This window comes from Semicossyphus pulcher, unplaced genomic scaffold (assembly GCF_022749685.1).
Source record: "Semicossyphus pulcher isolate SPU_LCO1_2020_fin unplaced genomic scaffold, fSemPul1.0.p SCAF_24, whole genome shotgun sequence".
In the NCBI taxonomy this organism is placed as follows: Eukaryota; Metazoa; Chordata; class Actinopteri; order Labriformes; family Labridae; genus Semicossyphus; species Semicossyphus pulcher.
The window spans coordinates 7,145,130-7,163,233 of NW_027211698.1; the positions used below are offsets into that span (position 1 = coordinate 7,145,130).

Sequence of the window (18,104 nt, forward strand, 5' to 3'; positions counted from 1 at the left end):
GATTAAGCTGCTCTCTCCCGTTTCCTAACACAACTACATGTCAAGATAAAGCGCCGCAACATCAAAACCAGCTCCCAGCCCCGCAGCGCTACAAAGATATAGAGATGAAAAATGTAATAATAAAAGGGAAAAGAGTGCTTTACACTCGTATCAAGTTTGCTGTTATCCTTTCATACCGCATATCAGGCAGCTGGTATTCTGTTGCCATTGTAAACATGCTGTTCTCTCTAAGAAAAGCAAGGTAAGGAGAAGGGACACTGAGGTAGAAGAACTCTATGGTAGAGATAGGCAGCTAAAATAATCTATTGACATGCCCATAATAATGAAAGAAATGTTTTAAGCTAGCTTCAGGCGTCTTGCTAGCCCTTGGTCGCATATTTTTACGCTGATTGTTTGCCCTTTCAGTGGGCATGGCTTTCACGTGACGTTTTGCTTCTTCTTTTTTTAAAGAAAAACATAAATAGAACAAACTAAATAAAAGATGAACAAATGAAGATTCAGTTGTCTCAGGGTCTGAAGTATTGTAACTTTTGTGTTTTGCGCTAATTGGCAAATTAGCATGCTAACACACTGAATTAAGATGGTAAACATGGTAAACTTTACCTGCTACACATTTGTATTTTGACTTTGTCTTGTGAGAATGTTAGCATGCTAACAGGCTAAATTACAACGGTGACCGTTGTAAACATTATCTGCTACACATTAGCATGTTCACATTGTCTAGTCAGCATGTGTAAGCTTGCTAACATGCTAAATTAAGATGGTGAACATGGTAAATTTTACCTGCTACACATTAGTATGTTGACTTTGTCTTGTGAGAATGTTAGCATGCTAACAGGCTAAATTACAATGGTGAACATTGTAAACATTACCTGCTACACATTAGCATGTTGACTTTGTCTCGTCAGCATGTGTAAGCTTGCTAACATGCTAAATTCAGATGGTAAACATGGTAAACTTTACCTGCTACACATTAGTATGTTGACTTTGTCTTCTGAGTGTGCTAGCATGCTAACAGGGTAAATTACAACGGTGACCATTGTAAACATTACCTGCTACACATTAGCATGTTGACTTTGTCTTGTGAGAATGTTAGCATGCTAACAGGGTAAATTACAATGGTGAACATTATAAAACATTACCTGCTACACATTAGCATGTTGACTTTGTCTTCTGAGTGTGTTAGCATGCTAACAGGCTAAATTATAATGGTGAACATGGTAAACTTTACCTGCTACACATTAGCATGTTGACTTTTTCTTGTGAGAATGTTAGCATACTAACAGGCTAAATTACAATGGTGATAATTGTAAACATAACCTGCTACACATTAGCATATTGACTATGTTTTGTGAGCATGTTAGCATGCTAACATGTTAAATTAAGATGGGGAACATAGTAAACATTACAACACATTAGCATGTTGACTTTGTATTGTGAGCACATGTTAGCCTGCTGACATGCTTAATTAAGATAGATAACGTTGTAAACATTACACACAGAGTATTAAAACCTAATAAGCATGCAAGAGCTACTAGATATGCCGTCTATTGAGCTGCTATACTCTGTGATATCAGCCAGGTACAAATAGTTAACTTGACATGCATTGGATTTAAAAAATGTTAACTAATTACTTGCTTCTTACTTATAAACTGGCGAGTTATGTAATGCGAGCAGTCATAAAAAGGGATCAGTGGCATCAATAACAAGCTAACTGTGTCTCTCCAGCTTTGTAGCCCTCACTTCCTTTGCCGTGAGTCTCAGATATTGTGTCTCAGCCCGTAAGCTATCCTCCCCGGACACTCATCCCTCAACCCTCCCCTCCGCCGACAGAAAGCAGCCGCCGCCTCTCCTGTTTCCTCTCCGAGCCAGGCTTTACAAATTCCCTCTGATTTACAAGGTCATAAAACTCACCTCCTCCTCCTTCTCTCTCTGCTTCAATCAAGCCTCTCCAGCTAAAGCAGTTATTTTATAACTCCCTGAGCACATGCTCCTGTACAGGGCTGCTGCAATTGATCTGCTTCCTGGTTTTAGATTGCAAACTGCATGAGCTGGGAGAAGTGTACATCCGCATACAGTACATACAGGTAAAAACACATTCTGCTCCCTCCACCTGTTTATGCTTTCCTTACATGCTGCCCCACAGATTTTTATATCTTTCATCAGTTTTTCGGTTACTTTTTAAATCAAATTCCCCTTCAGTCCAACCGAAGTGTCTGTCTGTGTGCGAGAGAGAATCCAGCCACGCTCCGCAGAGCATCTGGCAAGTGATGTCCTCTGACCGTAAAGCTTTGTGTGGCTCTTGCCTCGAAGGGTCAGGGCAATCTCTGCTCCTCCGCTGCGCACACACACAGGCACTCAAGCGGTCAAAAAAAAAAAAAGAACACACACATCACACACATCCTGCTGCCTTAAGAGACTTCATGATGTCTTTTCTTTTAGCGCCGTTATTTTATCCTTCCTCTGGAGGCAGCTGCAGTCATGTGACAAGAGTAGTCAGTCCTACAATTTTTTAGCTCTTCTTTTTTCAGATTTCATGCACAAGCCTCGATAGATCTTTGTAAGCGTGTGTGTGTATTCCCCGCCTCTTCTTCATGTGCCCACCAGAAACTCATTTATAAATCCCTTCATACAGACGCATAAATCCCAGCTCTCCTGAGCGAAAAGATTACAGGATAGTGATTCCACCTTCTAATTAGGACTTCATGTCTCTCTTTCTCACACACACACACACACACACCCTCAAAGAGACACACAAACACACCAGGCTGCTTTAGTTACAGCAGGCTGGCTGGAGGCATCTGATAGCCAGGCCTCCGGGGACTCTGACGAGCGGCTACCTGAAATTTAAACCCGAAAAGGAAGCACTGAGGTGGACAGCGCGTACACACACACACACACGCACACATTGGGAGTGGAGGGCAGCTAAATGTCCTGGAGGCAGAAGTGTTTCAAAGGCAGGCTCGTTTATAGGAGCGGTGTCTTAATTTGAAACAGGTTTCATGAGGTGTTCCTGCCTCATGAGTGTTGCTATTGCTAATCAATAACATTTAGTTTGTATCAGTGTGTGTAAACATACTGGTGAGTGTACCTTTGTGTGTACCGCCACCCTTAAGCGCTCAGCATTAAAAGCTTTCCACCATATTGTAAGTTGCTCCCATATGGCTGCGCAAAAAGACACGTTTGGCACAGGATTTCAGGAGGACACACGAGGGAATATTTTGTGTGCATATTTGGCACAGCTACACGGCTGTCGTGTCCTCGTTTATGAGAATCAAAGAGCTAGTGTGACAATTTCAGTGTGGGGACGATCAAAGGCTTTTTTATTATGGAAGTGATGTTTTCATCCAAACTGATTAACGTGACTTATTTTGAAACAGACGCTCTCGTGTGTCTTCTGTGACAAACTTTCTTTTTTTTAAGATTATTTTTTGGGCTTTTGCCTTTATTTATAGGACGGCTGAAGAGAGACAGGAAGTGTGGGGAGTAGAGAGTGGGGGGTGACTGTCAAAGAATGATCTGCAGAGCGGAAGTCAAGCCTGCGATCAGTGTTGGGGACTGTGGACTCTGTACAAGGGGCGCCTGCTCTACCAACTGAGCTTCGATGACAAACTTGACAGGGATTGCTAAGGACTTAGAAATTAGCTCATGATACTGTAGGCCAGTCTGTAGGCCTGTTGGTTAAGTTGATTAATACCTCATGTTGATACATTGTTTTCTGAACCCTAACTCACACATACTGTTGAGTGATCATTTTGGCCTTTATTGGTAGGACAGCTGAAATGTGACAGGAACTAGGAGCTCCACCCACACAGCTAAACCTGCCCCCCGTATTTTATGTCTTTTATAATGTTTGTAATTCTGCTCCAGTCGCCGCTGGACTCTTATCAGCTTGAACTGAATGCACGATCCTCCATGAAAGAATGCAGAGGCAGAGTGTAATCACTGCAGTAAATTTCGGGAACCTTAAATGTGCCCTTGAAGATGAAAGCGCACTGGTAGGCAGAGAAAAAGGAATATTAACAACATTTTGTTGGGGGCTGCATATAAATGTTTCAAAGGGTCCTCGCCAAGGTGGAAATAATAAAAGCAGATTGTTTATGACTATAACACTGTATTACAGTATGTACATTATGAATTTCAATGTGGTGTTTAAGAGTCAAGTGTTACAGCACTTAAATTAAGTTGGCAATACTGAAGAAGTTGCATAAAAAAAACCCTGGTCATTGTTAATGCAGCAGGGCCAAGATCTCATTGTCCCTGATTTTTGGGACAAAAATCCAATGGGCTGGCCTACATTTCCCATAATGCCAATATACTATTTACTACCTACTAACTAACTACCCTGTCTGGCAAATGCCCAATGTCTGTCAGACTCCTGCCCATAGGGGTAAAATCATTAAATATTCCCCTGTCCATTAGGGATGGGAATCACAGTGTAACTCGTGATGCCATGCAAAATGCAATACGATGTGCGATACAATATGCGGTGCGATATGCTGTGCAATATGCGGTAAGATATGCGATACAATATGCGGTGCGATATGCGGTAAGAAGTGCTATACGATGTGCGGTACGATATGCGGTACGATGTGCGGTGCGATGTGCAGTGCGATGTGCAGTAAGATGTGTGATACGATGTGCGATACGATGTGCCATACGATGTGCCATACGATGTGCGATACGATGTGCGATACGATGTGCGATACGATGTGCGATACGATGTGCGATACGATATGCGGTACGATATGCGATATCAATCAAATTTAATCAATCAAATTTTATTTGTATAGCGCCAAATCATAACCAGGGTTATCTCGAGACACTTTACAGAAAGAGAAGGTCTAGACCGACTCTTTGTTAAGTTATTCAAAGAGAGGCCCAACATCAATCCACCATGAGTAGCACTTAGCAATTCGGCACATTGGCAAGGAAAAACTTCCTTTTAACAGGCAGAAACCTCGAGCAGAACCAGACTCATGTTGAACAGCCATCTGCCTCGACTGGATGGGCCGAAAATGGGATAGAAGGAGATGCAGGATACAACAAGTTCACGTTATTCATGTCACAAGTGCCACCATGAGGAGAAATGAGTATTTTGTCCCACCCCTATTATCCGTTGTCAACGCCGAGGTGACCCTGATGACATCACTATGACGCCATCAATAGACTGGACACGACTTTTCATTGAAAGGAAGCAGGCTTTATTTGCATGCTTTAAAGCTTTATTGTCTTTTGAACAAGGACATCAAGGATCAGGTAGACGTCAATAACAATAGCAGGGTATTGTGTGCACTGTTGCTCCTCATACAGCGCTATTTTTAGCTCTGCCTTCCATTGTGGCCAGATGGTCAGTCAGGTAGCTCGGACAAAAGTTCAGCAGGCCACAGAACAAAGTAATGATACTGATCCCCTCATAAAAATGTAATTCAGAATGGTTCGTTCAAGGATACATTTTGGATCCCAGTTTGGAAAAAACCTCTCAGAGCGGACTTTAAAAGATTCTGGTTTCAATGAGGATTTTCGTTTGTTACTGAAAGTACTGAATGTATCTCCCTGTTTGTTCTAGGACAAAAAGAAATACCTGGACATCATCCACAGCTACATGGAGGTCCACGGCACCGTACACGGCACCAGCACTGTGCACCTCCCGAGCTACGTCAAGAACCACGGCATCCTGAGCGGCCGAGACCTGCAGTTCCTCCTCCGAGAAACCAAGGTGAGTCTGCCATGCCGGAAAGAATATGATTCTTAAAAGAGACGTGGAAGAGTGTCTGTGAGTAAACAAAGGCCCTCCTCTGAAAGAGCCTTCATCCAAGTGGCTGTCTGACTGTCCTCAGCCCAGTCGTCCACACTCGTCTCTTCCTCTCACTACTCATGCCACTCTCTTTCACAAAGACAAGGACACAGTTACAGAGCCTGATGAACGACTGGATTGTACTGTATAGAGCGATCTCTTGACATGTCCACAGAATGCGTGAAAAGCTTTTAAACACAAACGGCTCTTTTTGGTGGCAGCACTGAAAACTGTTGTGAAGAGCGTTACCTTAAACCGACTTATCCCTGTTGTAAACACTTTGCTATAAATGTCAGTCCAAATGCATGAAAACAAAACCTGCAAACAGATGTACTGTAGTAGTTTTATCTTGATTCAATTTACCTAACAGATTTACAACTAAAAATGTTACTTTTGATTTATCCAGCTGGAATGACCACTGGTGCTAGCTGGCTAGTTAAGCTAATTAAACAGTAGCTTCATAATATGTGTATAAATGCTCACTGTGGGTGGCTTTTTAATGCTCAACACTGTCTTATTATGAAGGTAGAACCCTTGATGGCTAAATCATGTCTTCTAGCTGTAGTCAGTGTCTTCCATGTAGACACCAGTGTCGTAAAATAAGGCACCAGACCCCATTTTGTGCTCCAACATAATCACACTTAGCTGCTTAGTTTACATAACTGTGAGCTGTATTTGACTATTTTTATGTTTTGGGTGAGTGTATTTTGACTTTTAAAGTCTTTTCAAATGAGGACTAAGAGATTAATTTAGCAAACATAAGGCTTTCTCAGACAAGGTTGCTAACCTTAGCCTCGACTTAAATAGCATCCAAGAAAGTGCTTCCACATATTGAATGTGCTAGTTGTGAACTGAGCTTCTGCTTTACATTAAGCTAATGTAGCTAATTCGAATTATATGGAACACTGACGTCCAGCTTTCATGTATGTACGACTCCTCAAGACTCAAGCCGCGCTCACGTGTCTTGCTTGCGGCATGCTGCTAGCATGACAGGAGTTAGCCACGAAGCTAGCTACAGCTTGGAGCAGAACAACAGCAAGTCTCCCCTGTGCTTTCTGACTACGGTCGGGTCGCTGAAGCAGGAAAGGTTAACAACGGCTTGGCTGGTTAGTTTCCTCCTTTTGTTTATAGGCTGGAATACAAGGCACACTACTTTAAACGTGAGAGCATTGGAGCTGTTTCGCCAGATTCGAACAACATATTTCGATTGAAAAGCGGCAGCCCTAGTAGGTAGCGGGACATGCTAACAGTTGCAGCTTATGTTGGAGCGAACAAACACACTGTTTAATCCAGGGGTGCCCAATCCTGCTCCTGGAGAGCTACCTTCCTGCATGTTTGAGGTTTCTCCGTGCTCCACACCTGATTCGAATGTTTTGCTCGTTATCAATCCCCTGAGAAGCTTCAGTTGATAACGAGCAGATCATTCAAATCAGCTGTGTTCAAGTACAGAGAAACCTAAAACATGCAGGAAGGTAGCTCTCCAGGAGCAGGATTGGGCACCCCTGGTTTAATCCATTCCACACACTTTATATCTTCTCTTTGTGGTTTCGGAAAGGCTAAAGAATGACAGCCCTCTAAGCTCTTAACATGCTAAGGAACATTAGAGCCTCATGCACACAGCTTCAACATGTAAAGCTCGACAGCTGCCTCACACTTACAGATGCGACGCTATGACTGGGAAATTGCTGTTATATCACGGAGCTTCATTGTATTCCTACAACAAAGAATATCTTCTACATTTTATACAACTGCCTCTTGCCATTGGGAATCTGCATTAAAATTACACGGTCCTCAGAAACCTGAAAACAATGTCAGCTGAAGGTGAAAACCATCATTAGTGTTTCTTTTTTTTTTTGCTCCAGTCATCCTTTTCAAAAGAATACGGCGGCGCGAGCTTCGATTCCTTTAACCTTTGAAACCTGATGCTTTCCCATCAGAGCAGAGAGGAGGGAGAGGCAGACACGGAGAGGAGAGAGAGACATCAGACGAGATCTGCGACAGGGATAGAGAGCGCGGGAGAGCCGCGGATCGGGAGTCAGACGGCTTTAGAATAAAAGATAGATTGAGATTTCAACATCTTTTGTTCTGCGAAGAGTTTTGCTGCAGCCGGAATATGATTCTTGACTGACGTAGTGAATTCAGCAGTGGAGAAGATCATTAAAGTGAAAAAAAAGTAGTCCAAAAATGGTGCCAGAGTGGTAATTGGTTGAATTTTAATTTGCAGGATTCAGGTAGACTGTCCCTAAAACTCCGACATATTGTGCATTGTTGTTTAGGCACTTACAAGGACAACATGAGGTGTTTCCTGTTGCTTACACGTTCACTGTTACCTGCTATCACACTGCCTGAGCTAATTGGCCTTCTGGGGTTTAACTATTGACAGAGTACACTGTCAGAACACTCGTGTTTGTGGAGGCGTGTTTACGTGGAAAGTTGTCGCCGCTGACGTCTGACATTTGATTTTCTCTCAAACAAAAAATGTCCTGAAATAAACTCTTGACGTCGGTGCGCTTTATCAGGGGGAAAGTGTCAATGATCAAACGGCTGAGTGACAAAGCTTTACTGCGTCACGACGGCTGACAGGAGTCAAAGGTTTTTCACTGACGCTGCGTTTACGTCTGTCTAGCTGTCTGTTTATTTGCCTCCTTCTGTCTGCGTCCGGTTTGTCTCGCATGTGCTTCTTATTTTCTTTCGCACTCCTCCAGCACGCCCACTGCATTACAAATCAACCAGAGGCAAGTTATAGAGTAAAAATGTGACTTTGTGATAGTAGCAAACAAACGCACCCCATGGCAGGTGCTGGGATTATAAATACCAACAGCCTGATTAGCCCTCCGGCTTATTAAACTCAGTGACATCTATGTTTAGCTGAATGTACATTGGTCTCATGTTGGCGCACAATAGCAAGCTTGTTCTTCATTGTTGATTGATAATCATTTGCATGGCAATCTTCTGTCTCTTCAGCCACGGGTCAGAGGATCAGATAGCAGGAAATACCACCAAAGGATTCATTGTACTGTAACTTTCCTCGGAAAGTAAACAGGATCATAAACGCAAAAGCTTTTGTGAGCTGCTACTGTGTCCAACGATGAAACACTGCTGTGCATGATGATAGGAAAATCATGTGATGATAAGAACCACCTCTGGATGCTGTATCCTTGATGGTGTCTTTCATGCTAACAGATCTACACTCAGATGGTTTCAAAGTTAAAGGGCCAGTGCGCCAATTTTAACCTCAGTCCTGTCATGCTATCAGGGAGCTAATGCCAGTATGGTAGGAAAGAAATGCGCTCTGCGAGGCCAGAGAGCTCACTAAACTACACTTCCTCAATCGAGGATGTCATGTCTCATTCAAAATCGTCAGGTTTGAAATGCAGACTGCAGACCCAGACGATCCACCTGTATGTTCTCGATGTATTTCTGATTGCCTGCAGCGTCTCTCGCTGGGCCGTTCCTTTCAGAGGGAGGGGTGCAATGCACGCTGGGTAATGTAGGAATGTAGAATGGGCGACACCACCAGCTGTACAACTTTCTCCACAACTATGGCGCCAATTTCAATTTGACTGACAGCGGCTTTTTCCAGGGGCGGATTGCTCCTTTAAATTAGCCTCCTAACAAAGGAGCTTCATTCATTGTACATGCATGTGTTTAAGACTCATGTAAGCGCATGTACGTGCAGCTTTATAGGGGGTTATGATAATTTATATTTATATGTATATAATTTTTATAATAGCGTAAAAAAAATAAAGTATCAGTATATAAATGCATGCTAAAGCAGGGTGCTTCATAGGGGAGGACACATCAATAGAACAGCTCTGATGTGTTGCATTGTATCCTATAAGCAGAATGTCCTTGACATGCAGCACTAATCCTTGCAGAGTGCATGAACATGAATACACAAAACTGCTTTAATGCACGCTAATTAAGAGCTGTCAGGTAAATGCGACGATCTTCATCGATCCCTCTTTTTAAATCTTGAACTGTCACGTGGCCGATGCATGCATCATTCATCCATTTCCACCTTTGAGTCCTTCAGTCAGTCAGTACGCATTGACTGCTTTTCCTTTCAACCATAGAAGCTCTCTCTCCGGCTCTCTGCGCCTTCCTCTCTTCATCCCCTCCCCTCCTCGCTCCCTATAAATAGTGGGTGACTGTTTCCCAGTGTTGGAGAGCTTTTGCATGCATGCACAACACACACATACACACACAGAGAGGAAGGAGAAGATGAAGTGTGCTCTGCTGCCTCCTGTTGGCAGAAGTCTGTTGCTGTGAAGGCTGGAGGTGTTAACTAGAAACAATTTGTTATTTTCACACGTGAAACAGACGAGCTTTGTTCACAAGCCAAGCGTGATTGTGGATTATTGTCAAAGAATATTCAGACACTTTATGGTGCTCTTTGTTGTACTGTGTGTTAAAAACGAGTCTGTTCTGTCTGTACAGGCAGAAACACACTGCACAATACAAGCACAAACAGAGTAGTCATTGTCACTAACCAGCTCTGGACCTCCAGTTAATGACCCACACGCCACCACCACCATCTTTCCCTCTCTGGATAACTGTCACTAGTCATATTGACAGTCTGCTTCTACTGCGACTGACCTGCAAATATTTGCTCTTCCCATTCAGCAGGAAGGAACTTGTTAATCTCTGCGCATACACACATTTACATTGCTAAGTATGTGAGCATTGTGTCATAAGTACCCACAGAACATACAGTAAAACAGGCTTATTACACGACGAAAATCAATAGTTTGACATCAAATATTGATTTGAAAATGAATTTATTAATTTAAAAAATGATTATATTTCCATTTCCGTTTAAAAATAGTCCGTTACACTCGCAGTGAGAGCTGCGTCATAGCAACTGTTTACTCTAGCCTTCGTAAAACGAGCTAAGCTAGCTGTGTTTACTCGCGTTAAATGGAAACATTTCTGATGGTGAGGTAAGACAAGGTGAACAGGAGCGCAGGAATCAGCGCGGCGCAGTTTTCTGTCTCGTCACTGTCAGAGTCTGTTGATATGTTCTTTTCCATTCACCGTCTTACTCACAGCCGTATCCCGTACCGTGTTCTGTTTAATGTTTACGTCGTGTGCCGTCTTTAGTTTTGTAGGTCTCTCTGTCGTAGCCTTCAGTTTTTGCATTGTTCCACCTTTATTGCTTTCTCTCCGCTGTTTTGTCTCTCTGTAAACGAACCGACGTCAAATTGACCGGACTTCTTTCAGGCGGATTGATATGATTACAGTTAGTCCTCCGGATTGTACGATACGAACGGTCTGTTATGCTGCGTTCACGTGGATTCAGGCAGACGGTAGACGGAAAACCGGATATAATTTTCTTGGAAGAGAGTGGGGCGGTAAAATGTGGTGAGGCCGGCAACGGTAACGGCAACAGAATTCACAACCGGATGAACTGACACCATATTATAATACGTAAAACAAGCAGCTGTCGTTTTACAAGGGTGCACCAAGTGCAGTTCTCCTTTCACTATCCATATTGGAAATGAACGTTATGAGGGAAATCTAACATGTTTGCGATAGAATTTCAAGAGAAAGCTGCGTTTATACAATTATGGGAACAATTACATAAAATGATGACACGATGACATTTATTCACCATAGCAACATCTCGTCATGCGTGTTTAGTTTTGCCGTCCTGCCGTTCCGTCGGAGTGTTAGTTTTCCCGTGCCGTCCGAAACGTGTTGGCCGTCTGCCGTCTGCCTTACCGAGAAATAACACACCTCGGAATGTCGTAACTCACCTATCAGAATCAAGTATTTAACAGAGTCATGTAATAATTAAACATAATTGTGACTGAATCTTGAGCACATGTGATCTCTGCATGCTGAATCCACTCCTCATGGTTCATAGTGGCAGTTAAAGTAGCCCTTCCCAGCCTGCTGTCAGTGTAAGTGATTTGGGTGAGTGGTTCCCAACTTGTGGGTGGGAAGCCCTGTAAGGGGCCACAAGCTAATTAGCAGAAAAGAAAATGATGAACAGTATTTTTGTACGCAAAGTTGTCCTTCTTTTTTCATTGTTTTCTCAGCTCTCGCTTATAAATACAAATTTTAAAGCTCTAAAAATGGTTGTAGTTCCCTTGGAGACGTAGTAATAAGTATGTCAAATACATCATAAGTCTGTAAGCAGATTTACAGGCTGCTGTAATTGTTGTAAAGTCTTTTTGTACAGCCAGTTTCCATCTGCAAGATATCCCAGTAATCCCTGTTTACCAAACGTCCAGCCGCCTTTAGGAACAATAAACATTAGAGGGTCCTAATATTATCCTGCTTGTTTTTCCTCCCTTGTTTCCTAAAGAAAAAGTGCTGCCTCGGCTGTATTTTGTGCTGATAACACGGGAGGTTCGCTTCAACTGGGGCTAACTGCTGCTATCAGCAAACAGCAGAAACTCCTCACCACTGCCCGTGAACTTCTAACCCCTCTACCCCTCACCCTCCTCTTTGTTATGCTGGTTATTTCTGTAGCTGAAACCTGTCGGCTCCCACGTGCCTACTCCTTCTGTCTTTGTTCTGTGTTAGAACAAATAATGTAAAGTTTTAAACCAAGCATGCACTCACTTTGGTTGTTTTCTCTCCTCTGCAGTTGTTTGTGGGTCTGTCCTTCCCCTACGAGGGTCCCGCCCCCCTGGAGGCCATCGCCAACGGCTGCGCTTTCCTCAACCCCAAATTCACCCCGCCGAAAAGCAGCAAGAACACCGACTTCTTCAAGGGCAAACCCACGCTGAGAGAGGTGATGCGCGCGGAGCTTCACACTCTGCAGACTCTTCTAGAAGATGTGCTTGTTTTTCCTAAACCTCTGCTCTCTGTGCAGCTGACCTCGCAACATCCGTATGCTGAGGTGTACATCGGCCAGCCCCACGTGTGGACGGTGGATATTGAGGATGCTGCAGAGGTGGAGAAGGCCATCCGCTCCATCCTCAGCCAGAAGGTAAAAACAGAAGGATTTATTGTCCTATTGCCAGCTTTGCCATGACATTGGCCTTAAATCCTTCTTCCTACAACTACCGTCTTGTGCGGGATTTCAGCGCGAGACTTCTCCGTGAGCGAGATTTGGTTACAGACAACAACAGAGAGTATAAGGTAAAGAAGCATGGCCGCCACAGAGTCATCTCTTGGCCTCAAGGCAGGCAAATAAAGGACAAACATCCTCAAAGGAGAGCTGGAACTAGGACATGTTCGAGCCCTCGGTTAGAAGAGCTGTATTGATTATCAAAGGTTGATACTCTAACTGATGGAAACCTGTTCAGAAACAGAGCGAGTGAAAGCAAATCTCCCTCCCTCATCTTTTAAATCAAGGAAGAAACAAGTCGTCTTCCATCCCAGCGTCCGGGCCCATGCATATTTAAAGCCGGGGCTCGGCGCCCCGTGTTGTGTTGCGCTCCGCCGGGCGGGTCCGAACAATGCCTTTGTTCACTGGACAAGCCTGCGGAGCCTCATATGCTTTGTGATCCGCGGCCGAGCTGCGGCCTACCAGGCTCCAGCTTGGCTCGCGCTCCCTCCCTCTCCTCCTCCTCCTCGTCTTCCTCCCCACACAAAGACGCGGAGGGAGCAGCGAGCGACTCGGTGCTGCAACAAAGGCTCCGGTTGTTGGTCCTCACTGCTTGAATTTTCCTCCGTTAATGAGAGTGCGTGGAGGTCGGCAGGACTCACGAGGAAGTACAAAGGGAGGACGGCGGGCTGAGCTGCGTGTGTGCTTTCATGTTCGCACACATACAGCGAGGCAAGCTCATGTCTCACACTGTTCCTCCTCACTAACCAGTGTGTTCTCTGTTTGATCAGATTGAGCCCTACCTGCCCTACGAGTTCACCTGTGAGGGGATGCTGCAGAGAGTCAACGCCTTCATTGAGAACCAGGTACCTTCATTGTTCAAATAGGAGCTGCACACTCGACTGTGCCGTTGTATTTCCTGTTGTGTGACATCTCGTTGTGTCGTCAGGACTTCTGCCACGGCCAGGTGATGTGGCCTCCGCTCACAGCTCTGCAGGTGAAACTGGCCGAGCCCGGCCGCTCCTGCAAGCAGGTGTGTCAGGAGGAGCAGCTCATCTGTGAGCCCTCCTTCTTCCAGCACCTCAACAAGGACAAGGACCTGGCCAGGTGCGACACACACACACACATTTATATAACCTGTCAATACATTTAGACTTCCTTTCAGTTGTAGTTTATTATTATAAAAGTGTCCACTAGGTGGCAGCACATCACAGGTTTAAATTCATAAGCTGTTGTCATCCAGAGAAATGTTTTTAGCTGTAATGCTTCAAACTGCAGTACTGAGTTATCACCACTAGAGGGCCCAGTGTGCTCACTGTTAGAAATGGCTCAAGGCTCTTTCTTCCTCAGCATGTCTGTGCCTGTCTCACCTCTCATTCACATTCAAACATTAAACAAACAACGTGTCTGTCTTCCTGTCAGGTTCGGCATCGATTGCCAGACGGTGGAGTCCAGCTCAGACACGGTGGTCCCGGCCTACAGCGAGACCCGCCGCCACTGCATCTTTCAGTCCGACCTGCTGCTGTTCAGCTGCGCGGGCGCCCACGCGTCGATGCAGCGCGTCTGCCCCTGCCGCGACTACATGAAGGGCCAGGTGGCGCTGTGCAAAGACTGCCTATAGCAGCAGCAGCAGGCTGACAGGAGTGGGGCGGGCTGATTGAGGATTGGGTGGAGTTTAAAAGGGGCGCTGGATGGAGTTAAATATGGAGCAGCTTAACGAGTGTGTTTGAGAGACAGAGACACACACTCCAGGGCATCAAGCAGCTGTCAATCAAACACACACTAGACTTTTTTTGGGAAGATGTCAGAGTAGAAAAACTTTCATGTGACTGCAAATGTTCGTCATATTTATTGTTTTTCGTGAATCAGTCCCGCAGCCAAACCTGAGCATCCGTCACCCCTCTGATTCACCGGCGGGGGTGGGGGCGGGGAGGGGGCGCTGCGAGTCCTGCAGGCGGAGAACTTTACTTGAATCTACAAAGGGAGTCGCCTTAGACGATAAAGCGGCAGATCGGCTCTCTGCTGCCTCCTTGGTGGACTGCACGGATCGGTGACTCCCGGCCTGTGTGCGTTCAGGGTCACCGCGGCAGCGACGGACCAAGGAGACCCCTCCTCCCCCCTCCATCCACCTCCCCTGGTTAAATCAGAAACTCTTTATTCTTTAGGTAGGTTTGCACTGGACTGGCATGCCTGAAGGCACACATCCCTACCACACTCACACACACACACACACAGGGGTGCTGCCCCCGGCTTAAGAAGAACCCAGTTTTACACTGTAACTAACTCGTTCGTCTCTTCTGGACAAAAGACGACGAAGGTGGACATGTCATGTAGATGTTTAGGTTTTTATTCTGGAAGTTTGATCACTTCCCGACACAAACTCCAGACGTAAAGTGGTCTCATCCCCCTTTAAAGACGCGGTCAGTCCCTTGAATTTCACGCGTTCACGTTTAAGTTGCACACTTGTTTTTAAAGGATGGATGTTTATTTAAAGCTAGAAGGACGACAACGTGTGTGTGTTTAACAAAAAGGCCAGTAGAGACGAACATAAGTGTTTTTCTTTGACTGTTTTAGCACGCCGCCAGGTACTACACACACACACACACACACCTATGGTTCAGGATCAGGGGTCGTGTTCTGTAGCTAAAGCTGTCGTGTACGGAGTCGCCATGTTGTAGGATGTTGTGACGTTTTGTTGTAGGTGATACAGTTTTAGAAGCAGCGGTAACACCTCGATGCAGCACGTGTAAGCCTGCAGAGAAACACAGATCCAAACTTACCTTCTTCCTACCGGGTAACAGATGTCATTCATTTCAACCAAGCACACGCCAACAAAGCGTTCTCCCATCTCCTTCTTTTATTTTGAAAAACCTTCTTAATTTGCCGGCAGACGCTAAAAGTTTAAGGTAATATAAACTGGGTAGTTCTTGTGGTGAATGGGGAAAATGCACTACGTTAATCTATTGGCAGAGGTTTAACATGATATTAGTAACACTGTATATTGTTCATATGGGTTTTAAAGTTTTTCTTTTGTATTTATTTTGTATACAGATCTTTATCTCTGTTTGCTGGAAATCTTTTTTTTATTTATAGAAGGGGTGTCTTTCTTTTTTTCTTTTATAGATCTTTATTTATGGATAGTAATTTAAGACAAGCGTATCTCCGTGTGTGTGATTGAGAGGGAGGAGGGTCTGTCTGCTGCTGTTCAGGTCTCACAAGTGATGTCATGAATATGATTATTAATTATGCATTAATCATTCTTTATGGAGAATGTATTAATGTATAACCGGCCAAGGATAATGCATCTCCATCTGCTCTCATTGTACGAAAGGGATGCCAAAATAGCCCAGGTGATAGGCGCATCTTGCGATGGTGACGTCATTTGGAGCCAGAGCTGCGCAGTAGAGATCGGCGGGTGGAGCCTCCGTAGCCACTTCCGCTAACCAAAACACACGCTAAACTTACCGTCTCCTCTCGCCGTTCCTCCTCTGCTCTGCCAATTCCGGAACAGATCGTCTGCAGGAGCCGGATTGGTCGACAGAGCTGTCAATCATCCTTTTTACAGCACCAAATTAAAACTAAACTTGTCAGAAAAATGAACACTTGGACGTAAATCAGCACGATAAGAGCTAACTATAATGACAGCATGTTTGAGAAAAAATTATTTGGCGTGAATTTGATTTTATAGTTTGACTCATGTCCCATCTGTTAACATGGAGGAGGCGGGCTTTATGAGCTATACTGCAGCCAGGCAGCAGGGGGCGCCTTCACTTTTAGGGAGCTGTCTTGGCGTCCATCTTTTTATACAGTCTGTGGGTTCGAATCTCACAGCGCCCAAACCCGTTATACCGGCACCTGGCACATAAGCTTTCTTCTTCTTTTGTTATTTAAAGGCGGTTAGCAAACACCTTTTACATGAGCTACAGCCACCGTCTGGCGAGAGTACCGCATTACAACCAGATGGCAAGATTAGATAACAGTTGCCTGAACTTTTGGATTATTTTATAAATGAATGACTATTCGAATATTAAGTCAAATAAGTTTATTGAGCACAGTGAAAATGAATCTCTTAATTAATAATCAATTCTTTACTCGATAAAAAAACGCCCTCATACAGCTCAATTCCTGAGCTGGTCCTTATTGATTAAAGTCCTTCTAGTTATTTCATGATTAACTTTTCTAGAAAAGGTTTTAACAGTTCAAATGTGACTTTATATTTATTACTTATAAGCTACAAACAAATACACGTTAAGTAATCTGACAATCGTCTGATCACTCTGTTGAAGACGGACAGCAGCAAACAAACGTTCCTCGTCTTATTGTGAAAAGCCAGCGGGAGCCTCGTACACTTTGTGCTTTGATTTCTCAGTTCTTCTCTGTTTGCACAAACTCAGCCTGAAAGGCCGCGTTCAGCCACACCTGTACTTTCTCACTGTGTCAGCTCAGACTGTTTTTATGTTCTTTTTTTTTTTACTTTTTTAAACAGGTCAACGATCTGCCGCCAAGTTATTGTTTCAAACATGATGTGCCTTTTTATGCTTCAGTTCGGTTCTGCTTCTGTTTCAGCCTGACGGTCTGCTGCGGCGTATCAGAGGTCAGGGTCACTTCAAATTATTTAACATGTGAACCTGAAGTTTCAATGAGATTTCCCGCTTCAGGCTGTAATTTGATTTCAGAAACATTTACAGTTAATATAAGAAGAGAAACATGTTCTGCATTACTTAACGCTAAGTTGTGTTTTGGAGGATTCACATGAGACAGACTGTTCTTTATTTATGGTCGGTTTTCTGGTTTATTCGCCTTTCTCCTGCACTTCCTGTAGGTTCAGACTCTACATGCGCTTAAGCAGTGATGCAGTGAGATAGAAACGTTGGTGGTGTTAAGCTTTCATTTAAAGGAGGCGGCTTATGATCATCTATAGTTTTGTTAATGTCAACAAATCTTATGTGGTCTACTGAAGACACACATTGTCAAAAAATAACTCTTTATAAGGCTTGGTTATTTCCCAAAGCAGCTGCTCTAACGGGAGGAAATTTGATGGGGACTATTTTCTGGTGGGGAGTAATACACATGTATACAACATTAGAGCTGTATGCACAGAGGTAGGAGATATTTAACTGTGTTCCTTAAGGTTTGTTGACAATAAGAAAATTACACACTATCATCAGACGATCCTTATTTCTGTTCGTCTGATCAGGAAAGTTTTTAACAGAATTATAAGAGAACCTAAGCGTCAGTTATTTTATTTTCTCGTGAGCTGACGGAACTTGCTGAAGTCACTTCCTTCTCTGCGAGCAGCTAAGA

At 44.1% G+C, this 18,104-nt stretch overlaps 1 protein-coding gene across 1 annotated transcript in view; it reads left to right on the plus strand.

Moving 5' to 3' along the window:
• The window catches only part of mgat5 (alpha-1,6-mannosylglycoprotein 6-beta-N-acetylglucosaminyltransferase), an 82,865-nt gene extending 66,777 nt beyond the window's left edge, over window positions 1–16,088 (plus strand). The window contains exons 11-16 of the mRNA XM_069675216.1: window positions 5,570–5,719; window positions 12,396–12,542; window positions 12,624–12,740; window positions 13,592–13,666; window positions 13,750–13,907; window positions 14,223–16,088. Coding sequence (XP_069531317.1) covers window positions 5,570–5,719; window positions 12,396–12,542; window positions 12,624–12,740; window positions 13,592–13,666; window positions 13,750–13,907; window positions 14,223–14,421 — 846 coding nt within the window. The 3' untranslated portion in view covers window positions 14,422–16,088. The remainder of the gene's footprint in view (window positions 1–5,569; window positions 5,720–12,395; window positions 12,543–12,623; window positions 12,741–13,591; window positions 13,667–13,749; window positions 13,908–14,222) is intronic.
• The last annotated feature ends 2,016 nt before the right edge of the window (window positions 16,089–18,104 follow it).